We start from the raw sequence: 27,997 nt of genomic DNA, 5'->3' as shown, positions 1-27,997 counted from the left end.
ATTTCTATATTATATATAATATCATATATATATATATATATATATATATTTCAAAAAATCTTATTGAACTTTTGAACGGTAGTGTACATCACATTATGTGATGTTCGAGTCTCGGGCCGGCAGGGATTGTAGGTGGGGGGAGTGAATGTCCAGCGCTCTCTCCACCCTCAATACCACGACTGAGGTGCCCTTGAGTAAGGCACCGAACCCCCAACTGCTCCCCGGGCACCGCAGCATAAATGGCTGCCCACTGCTCCGGGTGTGTGTTCACGGTGTGTGTGTGTGCACGTTGGATGGGTTAAATGCAGAGCACGAATTCCGAGTATGGGTCACCATACTTGGCAGTATGTCACTTCACTTTTTTTCACTTTATGAAAGTAAAATATGTTGCAAATATTTCTTCAGGTTGACTAAGCCATGATTTCTACATGTACAAACTCAGCATTCACTGACAGTGTCAAAATGTCAAAAATTGTCTTAGAGGAGTAATTTCTAGGTTGTGTCCTCGTTTCACACGGTTCCCTGGTGTGCAAGATTCACATCTACAGCAGCAGCTAGAAAATAAAACAGATTAGGCTAATCTGTGGAATTATTCGTCTTAAATAGTCCATGTTCCTACTTCATTATCCAGAGTGGTCTTGCAGATGGGACGTCAACATGCGTTAAAGCTGCTCGGCATAAATAAAGAGCTTGCTGAGAGTCACAGTTTAAAAGAATCTCAATGTCCGCGTGGAATAACGCTTTATTTTTAATGTTAACTTTTTAATTCATCTGATTAAGTAATATTAATCTGCCTTAATGAAGACAACAGTTATCCAATTGCGACTGTAAATCTAAGTCTGCATTAGTCACACTGTGTCCTACACTCATCATAAACAATGATACTGAACTTTTGCTGCTGCAGTTTCTACTTTAGCCAACAGGGTGCAGCACTTGGAAAAATGATATTTTGGGTGATTCAGCATTTCTGTACCATATGTTTCTTAACAAGTTGGGTAAATGCTTTAAGGTAGTAAAGTATAACTAAAGACCTAAAGCCCCAGCGGCCTGTTCTTTCGAAGGAAAGAACCCCAGTTGGTGCTCTTTAAATGTCACGGAAAACAGACAAACCTCATGTTGTGTTCAAAAGCAGTGGGGTGAGAAATAGTAGAGTTTCCAAAAACGTAAGCATCCAAGTCCATCCCCACTGGCACACCTAAACGGCGCAGTGCGGGATGAAGCAGGGGATATTCTCTAATAATTGGATCTTGAATAGGAGCATCTTCATGAAAAAACGTCAGGTGAAAATAATCCAGCAACCTTCTTGCCAAGGAGGTAGATAATGAATTATTGAATCAGATCCCACAGCTGCCGCTTATGGGGATTTAACCAATGCCATAGAAAAAAAGATTGATGCGGTCATTTCTTTGTTTTTATCATGGTGCATCAAAGCATGCTGTTTGTAGAGGAGATGTGTATTATTACTTTAAGTGATCATACAAAACAAAATATATATTTTGCATAAACGCTTAAAAAAAAAGCTGAAAAAAAGTATCACAGGTTCCAAAAAATATTAAGCAGCACAACTGTTTCCAACATTAATAATAATTCAGCATATTACAATGATTTCTCAAGGATCACGTGACACTGAAGAATTTAGTAATAACTGATGAACATTCAGCTTTGCCATCACTGGAATAAATTATATTTTAAAGTATATTAAAATAGAAAAACATTATTTTAAATTGTAATAATATTTCACAATATTACTGTTTTTACTGTATTTCTTATGAAATAAATGCAGCCTTGATGAGGAAAACAGTATATATATATATATATATATATATATATATATATATATATATATACATATATATATATTAGTCGCATTTGGAGCAATAAAAAACTTTTGCACAAGAAATTCTGACTTCTTAAAATCTAGTTTTGCAGTACTGTTAATAATCAATAAGCATTTTCTTTTCAGTTTATTCATGTACTTACTAAGTTAATTATAAATTTTGTTTTTGCTCTTAAGGGTGATGTTAATGCAATTTCCCAGTGATGGTCTGATCATACACTGCAAAAACATTTTGGTGTGGAGAAAATGTTCACTCAGAAAATGCTTGTGAATTTCATTAGAGTGACACATTGAAATTAAACAAAATTTTGAAGCCAAAATACTGAAATTGTATTTTCTTGTAAAACATACATGAGCAATCTTTCTAAAAACATTAATACATTTTTTCGAAATTGTAAACAAAACAGTATTTCCAGTCATTACAGATGTGCATCAAAATGAAATGCACATCAGATTCACTGCATATGTAACACTCAATGAACAGATGTTACTGTACATCTAAGCTGTGCATTAACATCTACGCTGATCCGCAGTGTGTAAGACCATGATGCAAAAGCATCTGTGTAATTACAGTGTGTCAGGCGCTATTAGATATACATATGCACACAAACCGCAGGACAGACAGGCAAAGAAACGGAAAGAGACAGAGCGTGAGACGCCGAACACTGAGGGCGAAACCATCTTTGCAAAAATGTTTTAATCTGCCAGTTGCTCTAAACTCACTGGAGAATGAAGCAGCAGTGTAATAATTTGCTTTGGGTAAGAGATTGATTCAGCATTACTCTCTGTTTATGGTTTTTCCCAGCATCCCCTGATCTCCTTTGGGGCGATGAGAGGACAACGAGCGACGAAACAACTAGTACTTGTTTATCCTCCTGTGAACGGCAGTCCCGCCGTTTGCCTGCTCTTCCGTACGGTTCAGCGCAGGCCAGTTTTGGGCAAATATTAATTGTTAATTGAGAGGAAGAGAGGAGAAATTGCATTAGCAAGTCTGGACAAAGTGAGCCTCTTGAGAAATCTAATTAAGCAAAGACACACGAGTTTAAAGAGCAAGGAAAAAAAGTGAATGGGACAAAAAACAACCTGGCCCTTGGAATTTGTCTTCTCAAAGTATGACTACTGATCAGCACATGTAATGGAGGTTAGCAGAATTTGAGGTTTAAGATTAGGTTTTAGAGTCCAAATGACTGTATTAACAAGATAATCTATATATATAATTATGAGTAAATTAATATAATATTATTTGTATAAAAACATATGAATGAATTAATGAAAATTAAGACAATTATTTCAAGTCAGTTATTTCATTGCATTTATTTTTAATGGAAGAGGGAAAAATAAGAATAATACATTACTCTGAAGAGAATATATTGTAAAAATGAGCCAAATCGTTATGTAAATAATTTCAAACACATGAAATTTTTCAGATTAAATCTTCTGATTCTCTCTTATTGCATCTTAATAATCTCTGATTTAAAGATCAAATATGATCTGTACATTTCCTTCCGGGATTCACCAGATTCAGCGGATACTGATGTCAAGAGGTCTGCACAACATGAATAAATATAAAGTCTTATAATACTCCAAATCCTATCATACCTTACCTAATACCAAATTACTATAAATGTACATTGTTGTTTGAGAATGACTCTCATCTACAGACATTGATTAGATGCTCAGGCCTGCATAGGACTTCCAAACCATTAAAGCAGACTTCTTGCTAAAGAGACCTGCTGTGTCCGAACAGCCAGTCCCATACACTCGCCACGTGATGAGAGCTTTTAGCCTGCTAAGGAAGTCAGAAAGCTTTCACACACACACATACACACGCATATAGAGTGGCTCAGGAGGCATGTGTAAGCGAGAATGTACAGAAACAATACTTTAGCCAATTAGCAGTGGCACTTTAACCTGCTATCTGCATATCTGAAATCTAACCTCAACTCACTGGTGCCATTTTTAGACTTATTTTCTTGAGGCTTTTGGATGTTCACTACTGTTTTATATATATATTTATATATATATATTTTTTTTATTATTATTAATTCTTATGTCCTCATTTGTAAGTCGCTTTGGATAAAAGCGTTTGCTAAATGACTAAATAAAAAATAAATAATTGTTTTAATGTTTATGAAAGACGTTTCTTATGTTCACCAAGGCTCCATTTATTTGATCAAAAATACAGTAGAAACAGTAATACTGTGAAGTATATTATTAGAAATTAAAATAACTATAGTAACTCATTTATTAACTATATTCATTTATTCCTGTAATGGCAATACTGAATTTAATAATTTTAAAAGTCTTAATAAATGTGTATTATTATTATCATTATTATTATTATTATTTAATAAAACATATTTTTGTATAAAAAACCTTCATACATTTACCATAAAAATTTTGGATGGCAAGTTTTTTTTTAATGTTGCTTTTTTTTTTTTGTGACATTTACAGTATTACATTTCAAATAAATGCCGCTACTTTGGATTTTCTATTCATCAAAGAATCCTAAAAAAAAAAAAAACAATGTGCACAAAAATGTTAGGCGGTACAAAAAAAAAAAAAAACGTTTTCAGCAATGATTAATAGAACAATTCTTAATGTTTGAACACCAATAACAATTGATAATAATTGAATACCAAATCTGCATATTAGAATGATTTCTTAAGGATAATGTGACACTGAAGACTGGAGTAATGATGCTGAAAATTCAGCTTTTACATCACAGGAATAAATTACACTTTAAAATATATTAAAAAAGAAAACTAAAGTTATTTTAAAATAAAATAAGAGGATAAAATAAGAAAGTTATTTTAAACTGTAATAATATTTCACAATATTACTGTTTTCAGTGTATTTTTAAGCAAATAAATTTAGCTTTGGTGAGCATTAGAGACATAAATGTTGATATGAAAATATGAAAGCCATTTTTCTAGGCAGTATTATTTGCCCTCATGTTAGCACACAGACATATAAGTAAATAAGTTTCCTCCAAATCTGAGGAAATGCATAAATCACTGAATTCTTGCTGTCAAGATAACCAGCTCAAGCTGACTCCGCCGAGTTCTGCTTTCAGGGAGGATGGTGATAGAAGCCGTCTTAAAGGTGTGACTGAACTGTTTATGCTACGGTTTCTAATACTTGGCACAGATGCAAGATCTCGCTGAAGAGGCAAACAGACAATCTCCTCACCTGCCCTCACCTAGCATTAACTCCCTCACCTAGCATAGCCTCCTGACACCTGTGCGCCACGCAGGGGCGGGACGTTTGTGGAGAAGGGATGAGTCACTAGAAACAGACACAGGTGCTTTGAAAAATACACAGGTGGACGACAAAACACACTCACAGGAAACCAACCAAAGTGATGTAGTCGCTTCTCAGGAGCAACATTTACTCTGGGATTTGGTGACCTTTTGTTTTAGAAAGGACAGTATTGACCCGTCGACTGTGACATTTGAATGCATGTCACAAACATTCAACGTGTGAATGTTTGTGTTCATGTGTTAGATTAGTTTATATGTCTTAGGTTTATATAAATAAAATCTAATTTATATTGAAAAGAGAAGTATCTTGTGTTTTGTGCTCACAAGTTAATGTCTTAATCTGCCGATTTTATTACTGTGCTATTTAATAGTGTTTTCACTATATTTTGTATTTTACTATCCAGTGCAGAGTTTGTTATACGGCTCGTTCAGTGAATCGCCGTAACAGTGATTCTGTTCATATTCCTTATAAAATCATAAATGATTCCCTTTGAGCTAAATTAAACTATTTCTTTAAATTACATATTAATACCAAGTTTTTTTTTATTATGTTACAGTGAGGAATTCTGGTCAATAGACCTTATTCAGGAAACACGAGCAGAATGAATTGTACATGAAACCATTGTTATGTAAATTGCCACATTCAGTTCAATACAAACATGAATAGATTTACAAACCATTTACACAGAAATAATATAGAAAATCTTCTTCATAGCATATGTGTGCACTATTTCACCTCCCCTCCCCCTCTACGGAGAAACGGAAAGAGAAAGAGAGAAACAGACACAGAGGAAGTGAGAGACAGGAAGTAAAAGAGTGATAAAGCAGGGTTAAGTGAAAACAAAAAGAAGCAATGCTAGATAATGCAAAGAAGATGGAGTAGGTAAGGAAATGAGACTGAGATATGGAGAAAGGAAAGAAATATGCATGTGAATAAAGCATATGCATAAGAAACAGATGCGGGATTGCATGTGCATGTGCATGTCACACTGCAGCATCGTGATCCACACGCTAGCTCACGCCACAGCTGTGTTTGAGCGGATCAGGGTACTGTGACTTCATTCAACATGGCGGTAAATCCACAGAGGCGTATACACTGTGGTATATAGCACACAGACCTGCTCACGGCTGGATTTGGACAGAGATAGCAAACCTGGGAATCACAGCGTATGCCAAGAGCACAATCCGAGGTCGGAAATAAACACGCGCTCGTTCCTGACAATCAAAACATCTCTAGGAGAAGAGGGTGGGGGAGGTTTACTGCTAACTGAGAGTGGAAATATGCAGTAATGCATTCAACATGCAATATATAGATATAAATATGCAAGTAGCATCTTGTTTTTTTATATATTGCTTTGCAATAAAGAAACAGCATGGCAATGAGAGGTCAGAAAGGAAGGATAGGGCTAATAGTCATTTCCCAGAATGCATCAGTGCAGCATGAGAGAGGGGAAATGGTGTGTATAATGTGGATGCTTCCGGGGATGCCGTAAATAAGTGCTTAGTAAAGCCTCTGGCCTGTTTTAGCCTGTGGTTCTGGATTACTACTTCAAAATGTACACTTTACTGCATTATTTGGTCATAATTAGGTCATATTTAGGGTTCAAAGTTTAAACACACAACTTTTGCATGTTTCTCGCCACCTCATGAATGACACCTCATGGCTTTTTGAGGAGAGATGTGCTATTAATATTGTAAGACATCTCACTTATCATTTTTGCATGGTGGATAATAAAACAGGCATGACTATACAACCTAGGCTAATTAGAAAACATGCCACTACCTACATTTAAAAACATAAAAAAATTGACCTATACATGAAATTGGCAGAATTTTTCAACTGAAATGAACACTAGTGGCTTTAAAACACCGACAACATTTATTCATTTTACGGCATTATTTGGTCATAATTAGGTAATTTTTAGGGTTAAAGGTTCAAACACAGACTTAACCCTAAACTTTTGCATGCTTCTTGCCCCAAACCATTAGCATTTACACATGCCTCTACTTACATTTAGATTCATTCATTTTTAAATGTAGGTAGAGGCATATTTTCTATAAGTTGTTTTATGATTATGATTACAGGGAGATATTTGATAAAGATGTATTTTTGCACGGTTCCTTGCACAATACTATGTTATCACCTCAAAACTGTTACCACAGTGCATGATTTTTAAACAAACATATTTTGACAGTGGTGTCACATGACTAGCTCCATATGTAAGGCTTTCTAATGTGGTAAACTTGCTTGTTAGTCCACCTAGTTCAGTATTGCATTTGCAATATAAAACTCCCAAGTATGAGTCCTGTGAAGCAAGCCATGACACTTGATAAATAAGCTCAAAGATTTGTAAAGGCAAGCTAAAATGCTATTGTTGCTTCAGCAAATGTTAAGTTTGGTTTTCTGAACATTATCAGAGCGACAAAGCATTAACATTTTAGCATCTCTCACTGGATATTTAATTTCCGGATTACCACTTTACATGCAGGCAATGTCAAGTCAAGTCACCTTTATTTATATAGCGCTTTTAACAATGTAAATTGTTTCAAAGCAACTGCACAATATCAAAAAAGGAAAATAGTGTGTCAATAATGTAAAATGAAAAGATAAAAAAAAAGATTTTCAGTTATTGAATTCATTATTGAATTCAGTGATGTCATCATCCAGCTCAGTTCAGTTTAAATAGTGTCTTTGCAATCAGGTCGACGATATCGCTGGAAATGAAGTGTCCCCAACTAAGCAAGCCAGAGGTGACAGCGGGGGGGGGGGGGGGGGGGGGGGGGGGGTAGTTCTCCTCTGGCCAAACGAACCAATTCCATCTGCAGCAAACTCAGATTGTAAGGGTGACTGCAGTGACCATCTGGGCTAGATACGGACCGGATCGGGTGGCTACAGTGACTGGGGATATGTCCCTGGGGCTCATCCAGGTGTCCGGCCTCCACCGACGATCAGGGCCAATGTAATAAAATATTGCCAGATTCAAGTTAATCTGTTTCAGATAAAACTGAATGTGTTTAGTCCCACTAGATATTGCACTTAGAAGTGTTGCAAAAACATTTTGTAGAAATGTCACCAGTGGCGTGTTTTTACAATGTGACTGCATTGGAAATCCCCTAGATTTACATTGACCACATAGCAATACCTTATAACCACATAGCAACAGTTTGGCAATCTCACACAACACCTTAGCATCATGATGGTGAGTTCTGGGCTGTGTTTTTAGCACTAGGTGTTTTTGGCAATGTTTGTGTTTTCTCTCTGCACAAACGTAAAGAAAAATGTTAATGAAGTCCCTGTCCTAACTAATCCAATGGTAGATGTGCAGCAGAAAACAATAGTAATGAATCAGCCGTGATTACCATCAGCCACATTAGTTTGTTTTACTCTTTCTGAGAGGTACATCTGTATTTCAATTAGGTAAGATCAGAAAGCATCAACTCTGCTCTCTACCAGTCCAGACTTGGGTGTCTGCCAGCTAAAGAGGAAGACGAACTGGCTTTAAGAGTTTAATAACCTGCAAGGCACCAAAACAAAGAGCGATATCTTCCTTCTCCAGCTTTCAATCCTCCTCGAAATCCTTGATGTTGCATTTTTTACCTTGGAAAGATCAGCTAACCATATCTTTTTCTTTTTTTTAATCAAGCAACAGTTGTCTGAGTTGGGTTAACTTTCATAACATAAGCTGTAATTTACTGTACAACTGGCTAGGTATAATAGCAGGTGGGAAGCAGAAACATGCAGTGTTTCTCTGACGAAAGTGAACTTAAAGTGCAACAATGCTCTTGTGAAACCAGCCAGTTGGGGAGGGCTTGCAAACCATATGTGTCATGTGAAGATTAATGCTTTGTTTTTTAGCTTAGGGTATCTCAGACAGAGGTGGGAGTGAAGTGCTCTAGCATGAATGCAGAGGCATTTAATAGTTTTGCTCAACTGCTCTCGCAGCGTTGAAGAGGTCGGTTCCTATACCAGCTCTCGCTCCCCAATACAGCTCTTGAGGTGTCACCAAGGGCTAAGCGGCAGATATGCTTACCTTAACCCCCAAATAATTCTCTCCACCTCTAAAGAGTGTGCGTCAGAGGTCTCGGAGGGGGGGTGCCTGCTGCAGAACAACACCTGAGCTCAAAGAACCTTGGGTCGATCGCGTCATACACATGCACACACACCTAAATGCGCACAACGTCAACTAACATCTCTTCTGGTTCATACTGGAAGCTAACAAATCCAAGACGTGTTACTAAAGGCCATCTGCGTCATAGTTCGTTCACTCACACACTCATACACACGCTGTCCCCTCACCTCCTCCCACTGGTGGATGTATCTGATGAGGCGTGAAAGCCTGAGAAGACGGAGCAAGCTGAGGATTTTGGTGAAGCGTACGATACGCAGTGCTCGGGCCGTCTTGTAGACCTCTGAATCGAAGCCTTTCTCCACTATTAGAAAGATATAATCCACCGGGATGGAGGACAGGAAGTCTACCACGAACCAACTCTTCAGGTAGTTCATCTTAATGACCTTTGGGTCCAGGATGATCTCTGAGCTCTCCTCGTTCACAATCCCCGTTCGGAAGTTCATGACCAGGTCCACCAGGAAGATGGTGTCCGAGGCCACGTTGAAGATGAGCCAGCTGGTGGTGGTTTGCTCGGAAAAGAAGGTAATTCCCACAGGAATGATAATTAGATTCCCCATCATCATGATGAGCATTATCAAGTCCCAGTAGAACCTGCAGGGGAGACAGAAAGTGACGTGTTAAAGTAGGACCACATTAAGGCAAAACCGTTTTTCTCCCAGCAAAATTAGAATTGAAAAATTGTTTCCCTTTCGATTTCAATGAGTGCAGATTTGAATTGATTTGGCAACACCTCACAGGAAGTTGAATTGGAGTAGGAATTAGAATGACAGGAGGAGGAGTTTACTGAACTGCAGTTCAACACAGCAAAATGCATTCTGGGAAATGAAGTGTTTTTGCACTCTGATCCACAAAAGGTAATCTATTATACATACATTTACCATTCAAAAGTTAGGGGTTAGTAAGATATATATTTTTTAATTTAATACATTTATACAACAAGGATGTATTTAATTGATCAAAAGTGACAGTAAAAACATTTACATTGTTACAAAAAATATTTCAAATAAGTGTTTTTCTTTTCTTTTTGTTTATCAAGGAATCTTGAACATTTGATCAGTTTTAACAAAAATATTAAGCACAACATCTGTTTTTAACATTTACAATAATAAGATATGTTTCTTGAGCACCAAATCAGTATATTGGAATGATTAATAATAAATTGCACTATATTCAACAATATAACAGTTATTTAAAATTGTAATAATATTTCAAAATATTTTTGACTGTATTTTTGATTAAATAAATGTAGCTTATAAGCATAAACATTATTCAAAACATAAAAAAACCTACTGACCCCAAACGTTTGGTGGCATTTCAAAAACTATCAGAAAATGTACACATCTTCACATCTTAAAAATACATATATGATTTTCAATATGATACATATATTGAACATATATTATTTTCATTGAATTTCAATTTTAATTCTACTTTCTTACATCTAAATTCAAAATGCAATTTTTCTTTGTGTTTGCTATCAATTCAAATTGGAATTATAAAGCATACTCTTTTCAACCCTCCAGCTCCTGATTTGGATATATCAGCATCCCATTCTGAAGACCAGCATTCAAAACACAACATTTGTCTTTTCAGCAGGAATGAGAGGATTTCTGGTCGAACTTATGCATTAACCATTTCTATTACCTGATCTATCAAAGATTTACCCATGAATTGACTTTACAACCACTTCAAAGGCACTTTTACATTCCTTCCCATCCTGATTCTATTCCCGATAGCAGGAAAATGCTAGCCCTGTTCAGCATGAAGATGATGTAGCAGGACTGGCACGATTAAATTCCTGCTCTTTTCTGCTGGAATGCCCTCATTGCGACGGCCCTCAGATATTTGTGATGTTTCTCTGGGTCCTGTCTAACAGACTTCCTTCAGCGATAAGTACAGCTTGCACTTGCAGTCCGCACATGATGCACTACAGCTCATTTCCCTGTTGTTTTTGATATGACCGCCAACACTTCCTGCTGGATTGCTGCCCTGTGACAGCGCAGCACGGTTCGCGCTTTGCTCTCTGGATGAGGAGGCAAAGAGCCACAGGACCGAAAAGGGGGCGAATGTAACATGAGAGGGTTTCCCTCTCTTATCTGAGAGTTGTATGTTTACAAGCATCTGTGTGCGACATTATGCTTTGCTTTGCTTGTACAATACCCAGAAAGCTAATTAAAGGTATAGGCTTTAATTGCTGAGGCAGCAGCACTTGAACCCTCAGGAATTAGCTTGTGTTTTGAAAACATGTGAATGGAGCCATCATAGGGGTGAATAGCATCGCGGCAGCCGTTTGAAGGTGTTTGTTGATGCAGTACCACTAGCGGCCTGCTGGGCCTAATAGAAGTAATAGAAGCATTAAATATCCTTTGTGTTCCAAAAGTCCTCAAACAGCCCGTTGAATAATGGATAAAACACAAATGATGTCAGTTGCTACAGTAAACCTCATAAATATTTCTATTTCAAATCAATGCCTTTGAACTATCCATTGAGCAAAGAATCTGAAAAAATAAATAATAATAATCGACGTTTCCACAAAAATATTTTTTTCAGTATTGATTATAATAAGATATGTTTCTTGAGAAACAAATCAGCACATTAGAATGATTTCTGAAGAATCATGTGACACTGAAGACTGGATTAATTATGCTGAAAATTCAGCTTTGCATCACAGGGATACATTGCATTTTAAATCACATAAATGTACAAAATGGTTCCATAACAATATTACTGTTTTTACTCTATTTTTGGTCAAATAAATGCAGCTTTGGTGCACATAAAAGACTTCTTTTAAAAACATTTGAAAAGTCTTATCAACCCCAAACTTTTGAACAGTAGTATATAGACATCTAAATTATAAAAATATCAGCATTATCAATTATGAGTATTTATCACTGGACCGCTGGACCATCATTTTGTCAGCCTACAGTAAACCACTAGGCCATATCTCATTGCTTAGCTGATGTTATATAATCATAATGCAAAACGTTTTACATTTTGAAAAGCTCACAGAATTATTATAATGTTTTTATTATTATTATACTCTGCAGTCTCAGTATGTCCTTCATTCTCTCTCTTCACCAGAGCACTGAACTTGTGAGAGATTTTCAGTTGCTTGGCAGAAGATGCAGCGCACAGCGAGAAGAATCACATTATGATTTCAAACCTTCAGTGTTACATAACAAGGCACTGTTAAACAGACATGCAAAGAATTGAAGGTCAAAACGACAGTATTTGGACTGACTGCTTATTTAATTAATTCCAAATCTGAGGGGAAAATAGGAAAATGTTTTGTATACTTACTCAATTATCAAAATATCATGTTTTTATGATCATTTATTTTGAGTTATTTATATATATTTTTTATGATTTAATTAATCATCATCCTTGATGCTAATTTATTCTTACTGATAATGCTGTCAAAATCATTTCTGACAGCAGGAACACCTGTGGGCTGTTTTGATATCCACTGGTCAAGAAGACGCTTCTGATAAATAACAAAATATCAGTCCGCCTCCATTTTCATGTCTTGCCGTGTTTGTCCCTGAAATGGCTACAGACTCTGCAACACATATAAAACGTCCAGGCGTAAATTAATGTTTTGCTTCTCGACATCTATTTAGCACAGGTTAAAGACTTCCATTGTCATTTCGCAAGCGCAAATCTAATGTTTGACAACAAGCCAAACCAAACACAAGTGAAGTAATTAGCGAACACTGCTACGTTGGTGGTATTACTCATGCCACCTAATGTGAAGAAATCTTCCTCAGCACAAAGTGAAAAATAGCCTGTTTTTATGTCTACCATGAGCAGACAGTCAGCTCTACCATGAGTCAGCTCTCTGAACGCGCTCTGATAGGAGTCCAGCAGACAATAGAAGAGATTTTTTTTCAACGCTGAAATGTTCAGAGGTCAGTGTACTGTATATACACATGCGCACATGCTGTAATTGCATTAATGTAGTCTCTATGTCTTGTAAAAACCAAAGCCAGACATATTTTGACAGGCGCCAGACTGGCCTAGGGAACCTCACGAAATGTCCCGGCCGCTGATAACGGCATACATCCATGAACTAAAATAGATGCTTTCAAGAATCCTATCTCATGCTAAAAACCCCTGGCTGGTGCCTCCGATGAGGCCAATGCACTTGGCTGTAATGGATCTGAGCGAATGAGAAAAGCTCTCGGCCTTGCTTTATAAATATCTACCGATCCGATATCAAATAATTGTCTGTGCTTTGGTCCAAACAGGCATCTTCAGTTAATAATATCCACCTTGGTTAATTTTACTTTTGGGAGCTCTAAAAATATGAAAGAATTCATTATTTGATATTGCTTCTGCTGTTGGATGCAATATAGCTGGGATTGTGAATGAATCATGTGTGGAGGTATATCGAGTACTCAGATTGAGAGAGGTTTGACAAACTGTTTTGCTTTTGTAACTGTAGCCTTGACAACCGAATGACAGACAGGCTGTATTGTCAGAGGTGGGATGGTTGCCATGTGACCATCTGTCCTACTGGTGAATGCTAAAGACAAGCATAGAGGACGTGACCCCGACACAATGGTTATATATGCTCGAATGCGCTTTTCTGTCTTTCTACAGCAGCTACAACTTCATTTCAGTGTGGAATTGTATTCTTTAAAGGAATAATGTACACAAAAATGAGAATCTGAATTTCAAACTCAAAAACCGAATCGGTGAGTTGAACTTAAGAATTTAATCAGTCTGGATTGCTAACTAATCATTCAAACTGGTTTTATGAATGCAATAAACCGATTCACTGAAAGAAGATCCAACTCAAATAAACAATTTGGAACATTGATACTCATTAATTTTCTATTGTTTGTTCCCTGTCATTTTGCTTTATTTGATGTTTGATTCATCACAAGTTCCCTCTTACGTCATACTAAGGGTCATACCCTTAGGCATTTATGCACATGAGCACTTTTCAAAAACGGCGATTACAAAATACATAATAAAAATGCATTTTATATTTAGATGGAATGGAAGATACAGATAGTACTGCATGTTAGCTTGCTTGTTGTGCCCAAGAGCATATTTATTTAAGCCCATATATCTTATTAACAAGAAACTCTGCTTCTAACCACAGGTCAAGAGCTGTAGGTCCAACCATGTAAGTTTGTGACGCTGATTGTGAATGTTAGTTTGAACTATGGTTTCGGGAAACACAGAATCGTTGAACTATGCTGGTAACGACGGGACTTGCAACCATAGTTGGCTAACGATGCTTTTGGGGAACGCACCCCAGGTTTGGAACAACTTAAGTAAATGATGAGAGAATTAATATTTTTAGGTGTAGTGTGTATATATGTATATATATTGAATCCTCTGTAGTCTTATTATTTTATACAAGATTTGGTAGGTAGGTAGGTAGATAGATAGATAGATAGATAGATAGATAGATAGATAGATAGATAGATAGATAGATAGATAGACAGACAGACAGACAGACAGACAGACAGACAGACAGACAGACAGAGACAGATAGATTTTTTTTTTTTTTGTGGACATAAAGAGTCACAGATTGCTCTTAACTTGCTGTGGCCTGTTTGCAGAGCTCTGCAGTCACACTGCATTCATAAATTGGGTGTTCTTCAGCATTATATCTGAGAAAAAAAAAACAGACTTAGGCTATTTAAAGAGTACCAAGGGGCATCAATTTGGAAAGAGTGAGACACGCACTCACAAAGACCTTCATTAGACTTTGGGACATGTCTTTGAGACAAGGCTCCAAAAACCAACAGCAAAAAGCATCAATAATGCAAGACAAACTTGCATACCACTAAAAATAGAGGTTAATCTGGGTTTACAAATCAGAGGCCGATTGATAGGGAGAAGGAATCTGCTCACATACAAATCCTGCTTTTCCACAACCTGTGGGATTAATTTATAAACCAGGGATTTGACCCGAGCTCATCCGTTACCTGATAAATCCTGCCACTAAAAAAGAAAAAGAAAAACATGCACAAAGTCACTCGAAACGGTGAAGGAATTTAGGGAAAGTGACGTCAGTCACGTCTGAAGAGCTTCAATAGATTTTCCTTTCCCCAGTGAAGAATTGTGACCACAGCAATAGGCTGGACAAACAGGAAAAGCAGGAGACAGATGACATGCAATATGGAGGACCGATAAAGAAGCATACGACTGAGTCACGCATGACAAAAGATGATGACAAAAGAGCTCAATCCACATCAAGTCAAGCTTTAGCCCTTTCTGAAAACAATGAATAATGAATCTTACTAACCTCCTATTAATCTTTAAAGAACCACATTGAGATATTGAGTTTCCTAATGCTTCAGAACCAAAACAGCACAGGTGAATGCTGTTGTCACTCATGTGGTGTTGTTGATTCCAACATTTTCGGTTCACGTTATTGGAAGAAAATTTGCAAATTTCACAAAATTAACCAGAAAAGGCTTAGAAACAAAAGAGCAGTTCCCTGTGTGGGTGAGAAAGAAAAGCCATTGTAAATGAGCAGACTTTGCCTAAGCCTGCCAAGTGTAGCCAGCATCACACGGTTTAGGCTTTCGTCCATTAGAAGCAATAAAGACATTAAAGACTTTATTGCTTATCATCCTCCTATTCACTCTATTTTTTTCCGTCCACCGTCTCCCCCTTCATATCTTCTGTTTTCTCTTTCTCACCTGTTTTCTCCTTTTCAGGTTCTCTCTTTGATGTAAAGCCTATTTGGCATGTGCGATCAAAGGCTCAATATCGTGTTTACCACCTGCAGAATTGAAGCATGGCCATCTAAGAATGCTATAAAGTAGCTAGCACCGAATTCATTTAATAAAAATAAAAAAAGATGATGCTTTTTGGCTGTTCATAAAGAGTGTTATTTTAGTATTGCTTATATACTGTAGCAATACCATATTCATTTTTGTTAAAATTATTACTGTTTTGCTTATTTATTTATTTTTATTATTTTAGTTTAATTTTAGTACTTTAACTTATTTGATTTGAGTTAGTTTCCAAGACATTTCAAATTTTCATTTTTTTTTAAGTTTAAGTTTTCATGTTTCAAGTTTTTGTTTTAGTCATTTTATGTACTTTTTCATTGTTATTTTTTAAATTATTTATGTTTAGCTTTATTTTTCGTTTTTGTAATTATAATACTTCAATTATTTTTATTTTATTTTTTTGCAGTTAGTTGCAAAGGGAACATTTCTAATTTTCACAAAGTTTTTATTCTAATACTCAAATTTCATTAAAACAAATACTTTTAATAATACAGTAATAGCACTCCTCATGAATTGTAGTCGTTTTTTAAAAATAACTTTTTTAACTGTGATATTAGTTTATGCAGAAATTTCAACCGATTAAAAAAAGTATTTATACCTGAAGTCTGAATTTTCTTTTTAAACAAGTTTCCAGATAGTCCCGCCCCCCAAATCACTCCATTGGTTGAAATAGTGTTGCTGCGTTGAACTGCCCAATTATTTCAATGTTTTGAAAGTGCCACAGATCCAATTTTTTTATTTATTTTTAGATATTTTTAAAGGAAAATTAACTTCTATAAAAAAAAAAAAGAAGATAATTTTCCTCTGCATATTGACATCTGAATTCTGGCGTCAGAAAATATACACACTTCAGCTTTAATTACAGGATTCTCAAAATGACCTCCTTAATAAATTGTATATCGTACAGTATGTGATTGTTAAGCCGCCACGTCCTTTGTACATTATGGCAGAAAGGTCAATCATGTTACATCACAGGGTTCAAAGCGATGTTAATCTCGTTCAGTGTGTGTTGGACATCTAATCCGATCTCACCTTCTCTCATCCCTGCTCTGATGTTGGAGGGCTTTACACAAACCATTCTGATCTGTTTCAGGGGTGGCATGGCCTAGTGGTTAAAGACCTGAAAAGTTGTAGGATTAAATCCGTGAACTATCCCCATTGTGTGTGTGTGTGTGTGTGTGTGTGGGGGGGGGGGGGGGTCCTTTAATAAGTGCACTGAGTCGCATCGCATAAAAACATCAGTTAAATGTCAACATAGTAAAATGGACTTCCAGCAGACATTGTGGGTCATTCATATGGTGCAGAGTTGGCTGACCTCTGAAACTACAAAATAATGGATATGTCTGTGTTGTAATTAAATACTTCTAAGGTACGCCAGACTTTTACTTGAGACATTTGCTTTTGGACTTGCTCAGGCACTTAATGTGAATTAATTATGGCTTGATTATTTGCATAAAGTAACACTATGGAACCCAATTTCACTCCTGAACAGATGTCGCCATTTTTGCAAGGCCCTTCTAACATGAGAAACTGGCAATTTATTAAGAAATATAAATGATTATATAAATAAAGTTTCTTTATTTATATACATGGTGTTGACTTTGATTTTGTATTTCATTTAAACATCTTTTAAAAAATATATTCTTTTATTAAACGTATAGTAATGTCACTTCCTGGAGGATGATGTCATCGCTTTTGTTAGATTTTACAAGACTAAAAAGATGGACAGTGACATTGAGGACACAGGAAAAACTGATAGGCTGTTTATGAATTTAAACAATATTTCCAAGAAAACACGATTTGTTTAAAGCATTTGTTTAGATAATAAAAAAAAGAAACACTTGAAATATTTCTATATAAAATTCATGTTTTTATGGTTTTAGTTTTCGATTTTGTTAACTATAATAACCCTTATAAAATTATTTTGTTAAAATAATAATGAAAATGAACTGCATAATTAGGAATGACCCTGATTTGGTAGTTAGGTAGTGACTTGGGACTGTAACATCTGAGTTGTTTTGCTCTAACATGCTACACATTACATGCCAAAGCAAAGTACGTCAAGTACATGGGATAAATAAAACAGTGAGACAGGTGGGAGTCGAGCTAATGACCCTGTATGGGAGAGTTCTCCACATTCATGGACAGTGTGGAGCTGTTTTCAGCACCATGGAGAGCGTTATGGGCTGAAACTAATGATCAGACACACCATTCTTTCTGCATTGCGCATATCTATCTATCTATCTATCTATCTATCTATCTATCTATCTATCTATCTATCTATCTATCTATATAATGTTTATCTATACAATTATGATTAAAAAACTGGCAGCTGTGGTTGTCAGAACTTTACTGTAAAAGCGTGATGTTTGATGTTTCAAGCATTTTGCTGATTGTATCATTTTAGTTCCTAACTGTATTTGTCATGAAATGATAACCTATTTTTGGTATTAATATCTTTTGTTACTTCTCAGTAAAAGTACAAAAAATGTTAAATGTACAAAAAATAACTCCAGTTGTCCAATTGAAAGCCATATGATGACTTCAAATTCATAAACATTAGCTTCTCCAACAACTATGACAAATAAAAATAAGAAAGAAATGTGGTGGTTTATGCACAAGAAGAATTCTGGGAAAGTTATGTTTCCCATAAATAAGGCGGTTGATATTTTTACTTATACATTTTTCAAAATTACAGAAAACATTTGTACAGTAAAAAATTCTAAATAATGTTTTACCATATATGGTGAGGTAAACCATCTAACCATATTTTCCAGACATTTTTGCAGTTTATATATTAATTTATGCATCTATCTATCTATCTATCTATCTATCTATCTATCTATCTATCTATCTATCTATCTATCTATCTATCTATCTATCTATCTGTCTGTCTGTCTGTCTGTCTATATTGGCGTAACGGGGTGAGAAACTGACTGGAGACTTCAAACGTCCAAGTGGACCAACTCAAAATGATGCACAAAAATATGATATTATGCAGTTGCTTATGTAATTATTGCCTTCCTAACAAGTTATTTGCCACTATAATCTAGTGGCAAATGGCCACATCTTTGCCCGTAGTAGTCTAATTTGAAGTAGACTGGCCAGTCAAGTTGTGCATGAAACATTCTGGTGGGGGGCATTGGGTTTGAAAATCCCCTCCATTCACCTGACTAACACGATTAGCGTTAAACTGCTTTAGATCAACTGTCCCAGCGCTAAAATTGGCATGGGCTGTTACCTGGCGAAAGCCATACGGGATCATACAGAGCCACGGGATAAAACAATGGAATAATCAGCGTGCTTCTGCCTCAAAACAAGACGTGATCTCGCAGCCACCCTCGTTCCTTCTCATCTCACGGCAGACACTAACAGCTATGTGTTTACAATGCCAAAGAGTGGTGCATCATTCCCTGCGCGCACCAGCACACGCGTCTTACACAACAGCAGAATTGAATGCCCAATGATGGCAGGTCGGAGACGTCCCATGATGACTAACGTGCCGTTTATTCACCGAGATGACATTCACCCCTACTCATGCCAAGGGCATTGCGTGCGTTCAGGTTCTGGTTCCCCGATACGCCAAGCAAAACGACTGCAAACGCGGCGCGCAGCGCACGCAGAGCCCATTTTACCGTGACCTGAGTGTGCGTGGGAAGGTGACTTTCCACACTCCTTACCTAAAATCACTATAGGGGTGAATGATCCAATATCCAGCCGTCTGCACCCTCTCCTGCTCTTTCTCCACGGCTTTCTGACTCCCGAACATCCGCAAGGAGAACTTATTCACGCCGGGCTGCATCATGGCTCCAAATTGCCGCTGCATAAACCCGTGTTGCCTGGACGCGGCGTCTATATCGTCAAACCCGACCATGGTTTCTTCCCGGTCCCCCTTTGCACCCACTGAGTTGCCGTGGTCTTTCATGTTCTGGCTCCCCATGCTGTTCTTCAAGATCGAGTCTTGCCTCTGGAACACATTATTCCCATCCGCTTTCTCCTCTTTGTTGCTCGAGAACGAATTGGATTTGTCTTCCATGGCGATTTCAGAACGTGCTGTCTCCGGGTGCGGAGGACAGGCTACGCGTAAAAGTCGAAATGAGCAGCTGGCGGCTCTTCTGTTTCATTGGACGTCCCTCAAACCACCGCTGCCTCCAGTGGGAGTGCTGCTGCACAACTGAGAGGCAGAGTAGTGGTGAACCCGACAGGATCAGCTTTCTTGGGCTGCTGCCATCTACTGTCGGGATTGAGCGCGTCCCGCGTCCCGTGGCTCTCCAAGCGTGTTGCGGACGCGGACGCTCTGCCATAATGCGCTGCTCCGATATGCGTCCACACTGAAAGGGTGCCAAAGGAATACGATTTCAACATGATGTAGATGCAAATCAGGTTTATGTAAAGCATTTGGGAAGGACATATTTTATTATGAGGTGAATTGAAATGATAATTATATTATGATAGACTAACATCCTGGTTAAGACTATCTATAAAATATCATGTCATAGGGGTTTGTGGTCTGACAAAATCATGTATAGTTTGTATACATTTTTATATATTATGTTGATATTTTCCCCACTTTATATTTTAATAACCATAATGCCTGTTTATTTTTGAATTTTATTTTACATCCAGTTTTTATATCCAATTTTACAACTCATTGGTATTTAATATCATCTGACTCTTTTCTCTTTTTACTTGATATCTGCAGACCAACAGATTATTATTTGAACAAAAGTTTGACATCTGTTCAAAACCAACTTCTCATTAACAGATTTAAAAAGAAAATTCACAATATAACTAATATTATAAAACAGTTCTGACAGGATTGAAAGTCATAATTATATCATGAAAGACTAACTTCTATGTGGTTAAAATCTCATGATAAATAAGGGCATGACAAAATTGAGTTTATAATTTTTTATGATTTTATACAATTTGTATTAACTGAAAGCCTTATTAGTTATTTTCCTGCAAATTCAGTAAAAATAATTTACATTTGATTAACTGTAGTAAATGTATTTATATATTTTTTATCATACAAGAGCCAACCATATTCATACTACCTCTATTCCAAGTGCAAAATTAAGGTATAGATAGGAAAGAAGAAAACAAGCAGTATATTGGAGAGAGAAGAGGGATTTTTTTAACACGTCTTTAGAGAAAGTGCTGTCATTTTAACTGTGATGTAGGTGGTGACAAAAGATTGAAGGTAAGTGACCACGGTATAAACTGTGCAGCCAAATCTCTCCCATGCAGCTGACACACTTTTACCATCACATGATTGCCTACATTATACTGTCAGCCAATGGCAAGACTCACATAACTATTTTATATTCAAGACTGTCAACCTGTAAATCTGGTTGAAGGCTCTAAATCCACTGCCAATATAGGGACATTATGAATCTGAAGTAAGAAATGTTGATAAAAAAAAGCTTGAGATATGGCTAACTAATCTTTTCAGGTTTTTAAAACCCGCTTTCATCTGGTTCTTTCAACCATGAGAGAACTGCTCCCTATTAACATTGGAAGCACTGGCCCTGAACTGATCGTTTTCCCAAAATAAAGCTTTTCTTATGAGTGCTCTGATATTATCTGTGAAAAATGTAAAAAGGTCAACTTTATGGACCCTGCCTAAACATTTATGGTTTAAGTGACGTCACTTAAAGTCATAAAACACAATATTTAAACATAGTATTCAGATTTTGTCTTTCAATATTGGCTCATCAAATTGATTTCGTTTTCTTTACACTCCTTTCAGGCTGTTCCTAGCTAATTTAGAGAGGAAAATAGAGCTGTTGATGATGATGGCGATGAAGATTTGTGCATGCTGGACAGTTGTGGACATAGGATGATATGCACATCCGGCGCAAAAGCTGTGAACTGATTAAATCCAGACCGAGTCCACCTGCTACCCTGCCGTCCTGCTATGATTGTTTGTGTGAAGCTTTAAACCCCACACTCTCCCATTTTGCACATGATGATTTTGAACCTGGTCTCACCAAAGTTAAATCAGAAGCTATGGTAGATTCTGTAAAACTAAGGCAATTTCAGCATATTAACTGCTTATTTGCCATTTGTATCCAACACACAGAATCCCACTAGCAGCATTAAATTAGTAGGTGTACTATCTACACCATTCTCTTACAATTTACCATAATAATTTTCACCAAAGTACCCTTATTATTATAATACAACTATTTTTATTACAATAAAACAGTGGTGGATTACTAGCACTGTCATTAAAATATTTTGAAAGCTTTATATAGTAAGATTTTATATTTTTCTTATGCTCACAATGGTTGCATTTTATTAGTCACAAAATACATTAAAATGCAGAAATATTATGAAATATTATTGCAATTTAAAATAACCATTTTCTGTTTAAATATATTCTAATAAACAATTTATTCCTTAGATTGAAAACTGAATTTTCGGAATCCATACTCCAGTCTTCAGTGTCACATAATACTTCATAAAAAATGTAATATGCTGATTTGCTGCTCAGAAAAAAATTCTTATTACCAATGTTGAAAACAGTTGTGCTGCTTAATATTTTTGTGGAAATTGTGAAACATTTTTTCAGGATTCTTTGATGCATAGATAGTTCAAAACAACATCTATTTGAAATGGAAATGTTTTGTTATATTATGTCTTAATTGACAGTTTTGATGAATTTCATGTATTCTTGCTGAATATGATTTCTTAAAAAAATAAAAACGTTATACTTATTAGTGTATACTAATAATTTTTTATGTATTTGCTTTTAGTTCCAGTTATTGGAATGTTTGTGGATTCTATTAGTCCAAGAAAAGGAAAAATCATAAAGAAAAAATTTACAAAGTCAATTTATGTTTCATGATATTAACAATTTAAAAATGTGAGCCTCGTTTCCTGGGCACAGATGGTTGTGGACTGCTTTTCAACAAAAATGATGATTCACCACTGGAAAATCTGTGTACAGGGAACTTCCTGCTTGGGCAGCATTCATATGAAGACTATCCATCGTAGCACATTTGGCAGTGAGGTCATTATATAAGTTAACCAAATTAAAGCTGACATTCCTTTTATTTCCTCCGTCTTGCTTTCAGCCAGAGTTTTGCCAGGATTAGTTGGCATACCAACTGTTCCTTTACAGGGCAGTCCAGAATGCTTGTGTAACTTTAGTTTTGGGGCGAAGTGTTGCGTAATTTATGAACACAAGGTAATAACTCACAGAGGCTGACCACAGAGTTTAAGCGCTGCTGGATCACGTGTACGGGGGGCCGAAAGAAATATGCAACGGTCTCGATGGACGCCAACTGCAACAGATGAGACAAGTGAAGGGCATTTTAAATCACTGCTGTATGTTTTTATATCAGAAAATGTGATTTGATGCTCTCAAGCTAATTAATAAATTTGGCACAGATGTGGGAAGCTGAATTGCTTAGCATCCTGTGAGGCTAATGTTCTCATGTGCACCTATTAGGTTACATTCATTCATGCCATATTTTACCCAGATCTGAAACATTACATGCTATTCATGCCAGCTATTCCTCTTGCAACAAATATAAACTTCCACCAAAAATAAAAAGAAACTAAGCATTGTTTCAAAATAACTGACTCTTTCCGTTCACTCATACACAGAGCTGGATAGTAACTGATTACATGTAATCTGGATTACGTAACCATATTCCAAACAATAAGTACTTGTAAATAGATTATATTACATTTCCAAGTACTCATAATCAGATTACAGTTATTGATTACATGATTACATATTATTTACACAAGAGCAGTAAATTATTCATAATATATTGATTTGACGATGTTAAAAACAAAGAATTGAAAATATTTTCTCAGAGTTAGGTCAAAAATGATCTAAAAGTAATCAAAAAGTAGTTAGAATACATTGCCCTAATATGTAATCTAACAGATAATATCACTATTAAAATAATTGTTCTTTATTTCTCTTTCTAGTATTGTATACATTTAGAAAACCGACTCAACTGCATAGCAATGCATTAAATGCAACAAAGAATGGTTTTCCATTTTTTTAGGCGGAGGGACTAGGCTTTTGCTAAGTGGTTGCTAGGTTGTTCTGGTCTGTTGATAGACCATTGTTATGCAGTTACTAGGTGTTCTGAATGGTTTGTAGATGTTGCTATGTGGTCGCTAGGGTGTTTTGGGTTGGACTAATTGGCCATTTCTATTATTTAAGGTGTACTGTCTGAAACTTTTAGAATGTTGCTGTGTGGTTGTTAGGGTGTTGCCATGTAGTTGTTAAATTGTTTTGGTTTGTTAATATACCATTGCTATATGGTTGCTAGGGTGTTTTTGTAGTTGCTAGATTGTTTTGGGTGGTTAATAGGCCATTGCAACACAGTTGTTTTTAGCATACTGCCATGTGGTTGCTAGGGTGTTGCTATGTAGTTGTTAAATTATTTTGGCTTGTTAATAGGCTATTACTATGTGGTTGCTAGGGTGTATTTTTGAGTTGCTAAATTGTTTTAGGTGGTTAATATGCCATTGCAATGCAGTTGTTTTTAACATGTTGCAATGTGGTTGCTAGCGTGTTGCTATGTAGTTTCTTGATTGTTTTGGGTTGTTAATATGCCAATGCAATGCAGTTGTTTTTATCATATTGCTATGTTGCTAAGGTATTCTGAATGGCTTTTATGCGGTTGCTAGGTTGATCTCAGTTGTTGCTGGGGCATTTGCTCTAGATTTGACACAGGCCCCTTCTTTAATGTAAATTTATATAATTTTTTTGCCACCTTTAATTGCAAGACAGATGATAAATTTTGCGTCTGTGTTGGGCATCAGGTTTCAAGCCCTTTGAAAATATAACAAGTTAAAGAAAATCTTCTAATGTTACCACGCATTAGTAGGTGAGATTGTGATTACTTTGCACACATATAGAGCTCTCTGTGTTGTTCTGAATAGCAGCAACATTTTCTCGCTCACAGTCTTTAAGTGTAATCCTATCTCAAATCTGTGTTGTATCGTGGGCCGTTGTGTCTGCATTATGGCCTCTGGGGAAATAAAGTACTATTACTCTGATTCTGTCTTGCCATGTCAGAGCAGCAGAAAAGGAACAGCAAACGGAGGACGATCCTGTTTTAGTTTCCATTCGACCTTGTGCTAGTTCACGTTCGATGTTTTGGAGGCTCATCAGGGCGCTTTCACCTTAACTGAGCTGAATATGAATCTGTTATCTGGATTAGGGGAATTATAGCTGAGCTCTCTCTCACGGTTGTCCTCTGATCAGTTATAAGACTGAAAAGCTCCTTGAGGAAAGACACAACATTGATTTATATTATAACACTTCTACTATTTATAAGTTTGTATTTACATAACTGTGTTCCTGCGACTATTTCATTCCACTGTATGTCTCCTCATATAGCAGAATGACACTAAAGCTCACTTGACTTGACTTGACAGTCATCTCTGTTTGATATCTGAAACATTGAATAAATGAGCACCACCTTTTGGACACCCCTGACTTACCTTTGCAAGAAAAGAACAATTACGTTGTAAAAACATTTTTTAAAGTTACAAAAATATTATAATGATGTACATAGGCTACTGAAAAGGGATATTTCACCCAAAAAATTTAAGATTTGTCATTATTTATTCACGCTAATGTCACTTCAAACCTGAATGACTGTCTTCTCACAGAGAAAAAACGGTGATTTTTATTTTATTTTATTTTATTTTATTTTATTTTATTTTATTTTATTTTATTTTATTTTATTTTATTTTATTTTATTTTATTTTATTTTATTTTATTTTATTGTTTTGCAAGAATATGCTGACCACTCTTTTCATAATTAAAATGAATCCTAAATGACAGGAGGAAAAGCACAAGAAAAACCTTGAAGTTATCAATATTCCAACTATATTCCAGTGATTTATGGATGAGGAAATCATGATAAAATATAACATTTGTGTGTGTGGATTATTCTTTTAATATGCTTTAAACAAATAATAACCACAGCATTCTTCTACAACCCAGAAACATTTTATTTAATTTCTTGATATATTTGGCTTTGCCAAAATGTTTTTGCCACAGCCATCTTTAAAATATAGCTTAGTACCATGATGTGTAGTTATATAAATATATAATATTATAAATATAGTTCAATGTGGCTTTAGTTGTATTTTAAAACTAAATGCAATGTTATGAAAATATTTTGTGCTTGCTTGGATTTTACTGTATGAGAAAGGAAAATAACAGAGAAAGATTTATCTGAATAAACCTGCTGTTTAGTTCCTCACATTACATCCACCGTAATATGAATTCAGATTGGTCTGTGATCTTGTTTATTCACCCTTGTCCTCCACTAGTTCTGGTTTGGTAATGATTGATGACTTTTCTTCAGAAGAAACTGAAGGTCAGTTCAGGCCCAGTTCTCTCCTTGTGAAGTCAAACTCTCTTCCACAAGCAAGTGTCTGATACTGTAAGTGGTGTGGACTAAAGCAATCAAGTGGGCTCATTGCGGTATGGATTTATCCACCTTGACAGAAGGGGGCAAACGAGAAGCATCAGGGCATCGAAAATGAAATGGTCCTTCCAGCGGCCATGAGGCATTACCTCTAATGGAAGGACAATAGAGAGAGAGATGCAAGTGGAAACTAAGGTGGAGACTCACAGTAGGTGGTTGCCCAGGTGTTGCTAAGATAGCTGTGTGGTTCCTAGGCTGTTTACCAGAAAATTGCTCAGAGAAAGATAAAGGAAGAGAGACATGTAGACATCAGAAGTTGAAAAAGAAAGAAAGAATGATAAGGAGGGGTAAAATCAAAGGAAAACAGACAGATTAAGAGACAAGCTTGGTCAATTCTTCATGGTCACTTTAACTCTGAGAGTAAGAGCTCGTCTGTCTTTGAAGGGATCTGTGACTCAGCTCAGCTTCACTTAGAGTTAGTAAACACTAATTAAACTGCCTTGGCCATTGTGTTGTCTCTCCTCACCTGCACTTTCAGTGTTTAGGGGCTCGCCGCCGTCCATCCGTCCGCTCTGCTTTACAGCTCCTTTCAAAATGAGCTTCTGCAATTACTTCTAAACCTGACTGACAGATATCCAATGCTGAAAACCTACAGTATTGCTCTTCTTTATTACGCTTGCTGTTTTTTTTTTTTTACTATGAACCACTCCCTTGGAGAGAAAGTGGCCAACATCTGAACATCTTTTATTAATTAGAATATAATAATAATCATCATCATAATTAGTAGTAGTAGTAGTAGTATATTTTGTTACATTTTTATTAATATTTTATTATTATACTATTATTATTATTATTATGCTGATAATGATTATTCATTGAATAATTTTTATTGAATAAATTTTATAATTGTTTTAATTGTATATAATATAATAATAACAACAACAACAATAATTTAATACTTTTTTGAAAATGAACCACCCACTTGTAGAGAAAGTAGATAATGGCTTTTATTAACAGCTTTAATATTAATAACAATAATAATAATAATACTGATAATAATAATAATAATTATTATTATTATTATTATTATTATTATAGTTTGTTACCTTTTAGTTGAATTGATGTTTATTAAATTGTATTCAAATATAAAATATTATGATTATTCTATATTTATGCTGCTTCTTCATTTAATAATTTTATTGAATTAATTCTATAAAGTTGTATTAAATAATAATAATAATAACTATAAGAATAATTGAATAACATTTTAAATGATTGAGATTAAATTCAAATAATTTAATAAAATATTATTAAATTAATAATAATAATAATAATATTTCCAAAAGTATTATTTAATTGTATGTGAATGTACCTTGAAAACTAGAATAAACATTCAGTAAATACATAAAATAAACTGTAATATGTCACAGATTAGCAATTATATTTTTCCAGTAAGTGACCAGTGACATAAGCATGCAGGTTACTTTTGGTACGCAGGTTAATCGCATTTTTACTGTACCTGAAAATATCTTAGTTACAAATCCTAATTATGATTATATACTGTAAGTCCATTGATCTAATATTTTTT

At 35.8% G+C, this 27,997-nt stretch overlaps 1 protein-coding gene across 1 annotated transcript in view; it reads right to left on the bottom strand.

Annotated features, from left to right (window-relative positions):
* The window catches only part of LOC306855768 (potassium/sodium hyperpolarization-activated cyclic nucleotide-gated channel 1-like), a 127,892-nt gene extending 107,725 nt beyond the window's left edge, over window positions 1–20,167 (bottom strand). The window contains exons 1-2 of the mRNA XM_079394629.1: window positions 19,672–20,167; window positions 9,398–9,821 (exon numbers count right to left, since the gene is read on the bottom strand). Of these exons, the coding sequence (XP_079250755.1) occupies window positions 9,398–9,821; window positions 19,672–20,027 (780 nt within the window). The 5' untranslated portion in view covers window positions 20,028–20,167. The remainder of the gene's footprint in view (window positions 1–9,397; window positions 9,822–19,671) is intronic.
* Between the last annotated feature and the right edge of the window lie 7,830 nt (window positions 20,168–27,997).

This window comes from Barbus barbus (assembly GCF_936440315.1).
Source record: "Barbus barbus genome assembly, chromosome: 36".
Lineage (NCBI taxonomy): Eukaryota > Metazoa > Chordata > Actinopteri > Cypriniformes > Cyprinidae > Barbus > Barbus barbus.
Note: the sequence above shows the minus strand (reverse complement) of the source record. Positions and strands in the feature narration are given on the sequence as shown.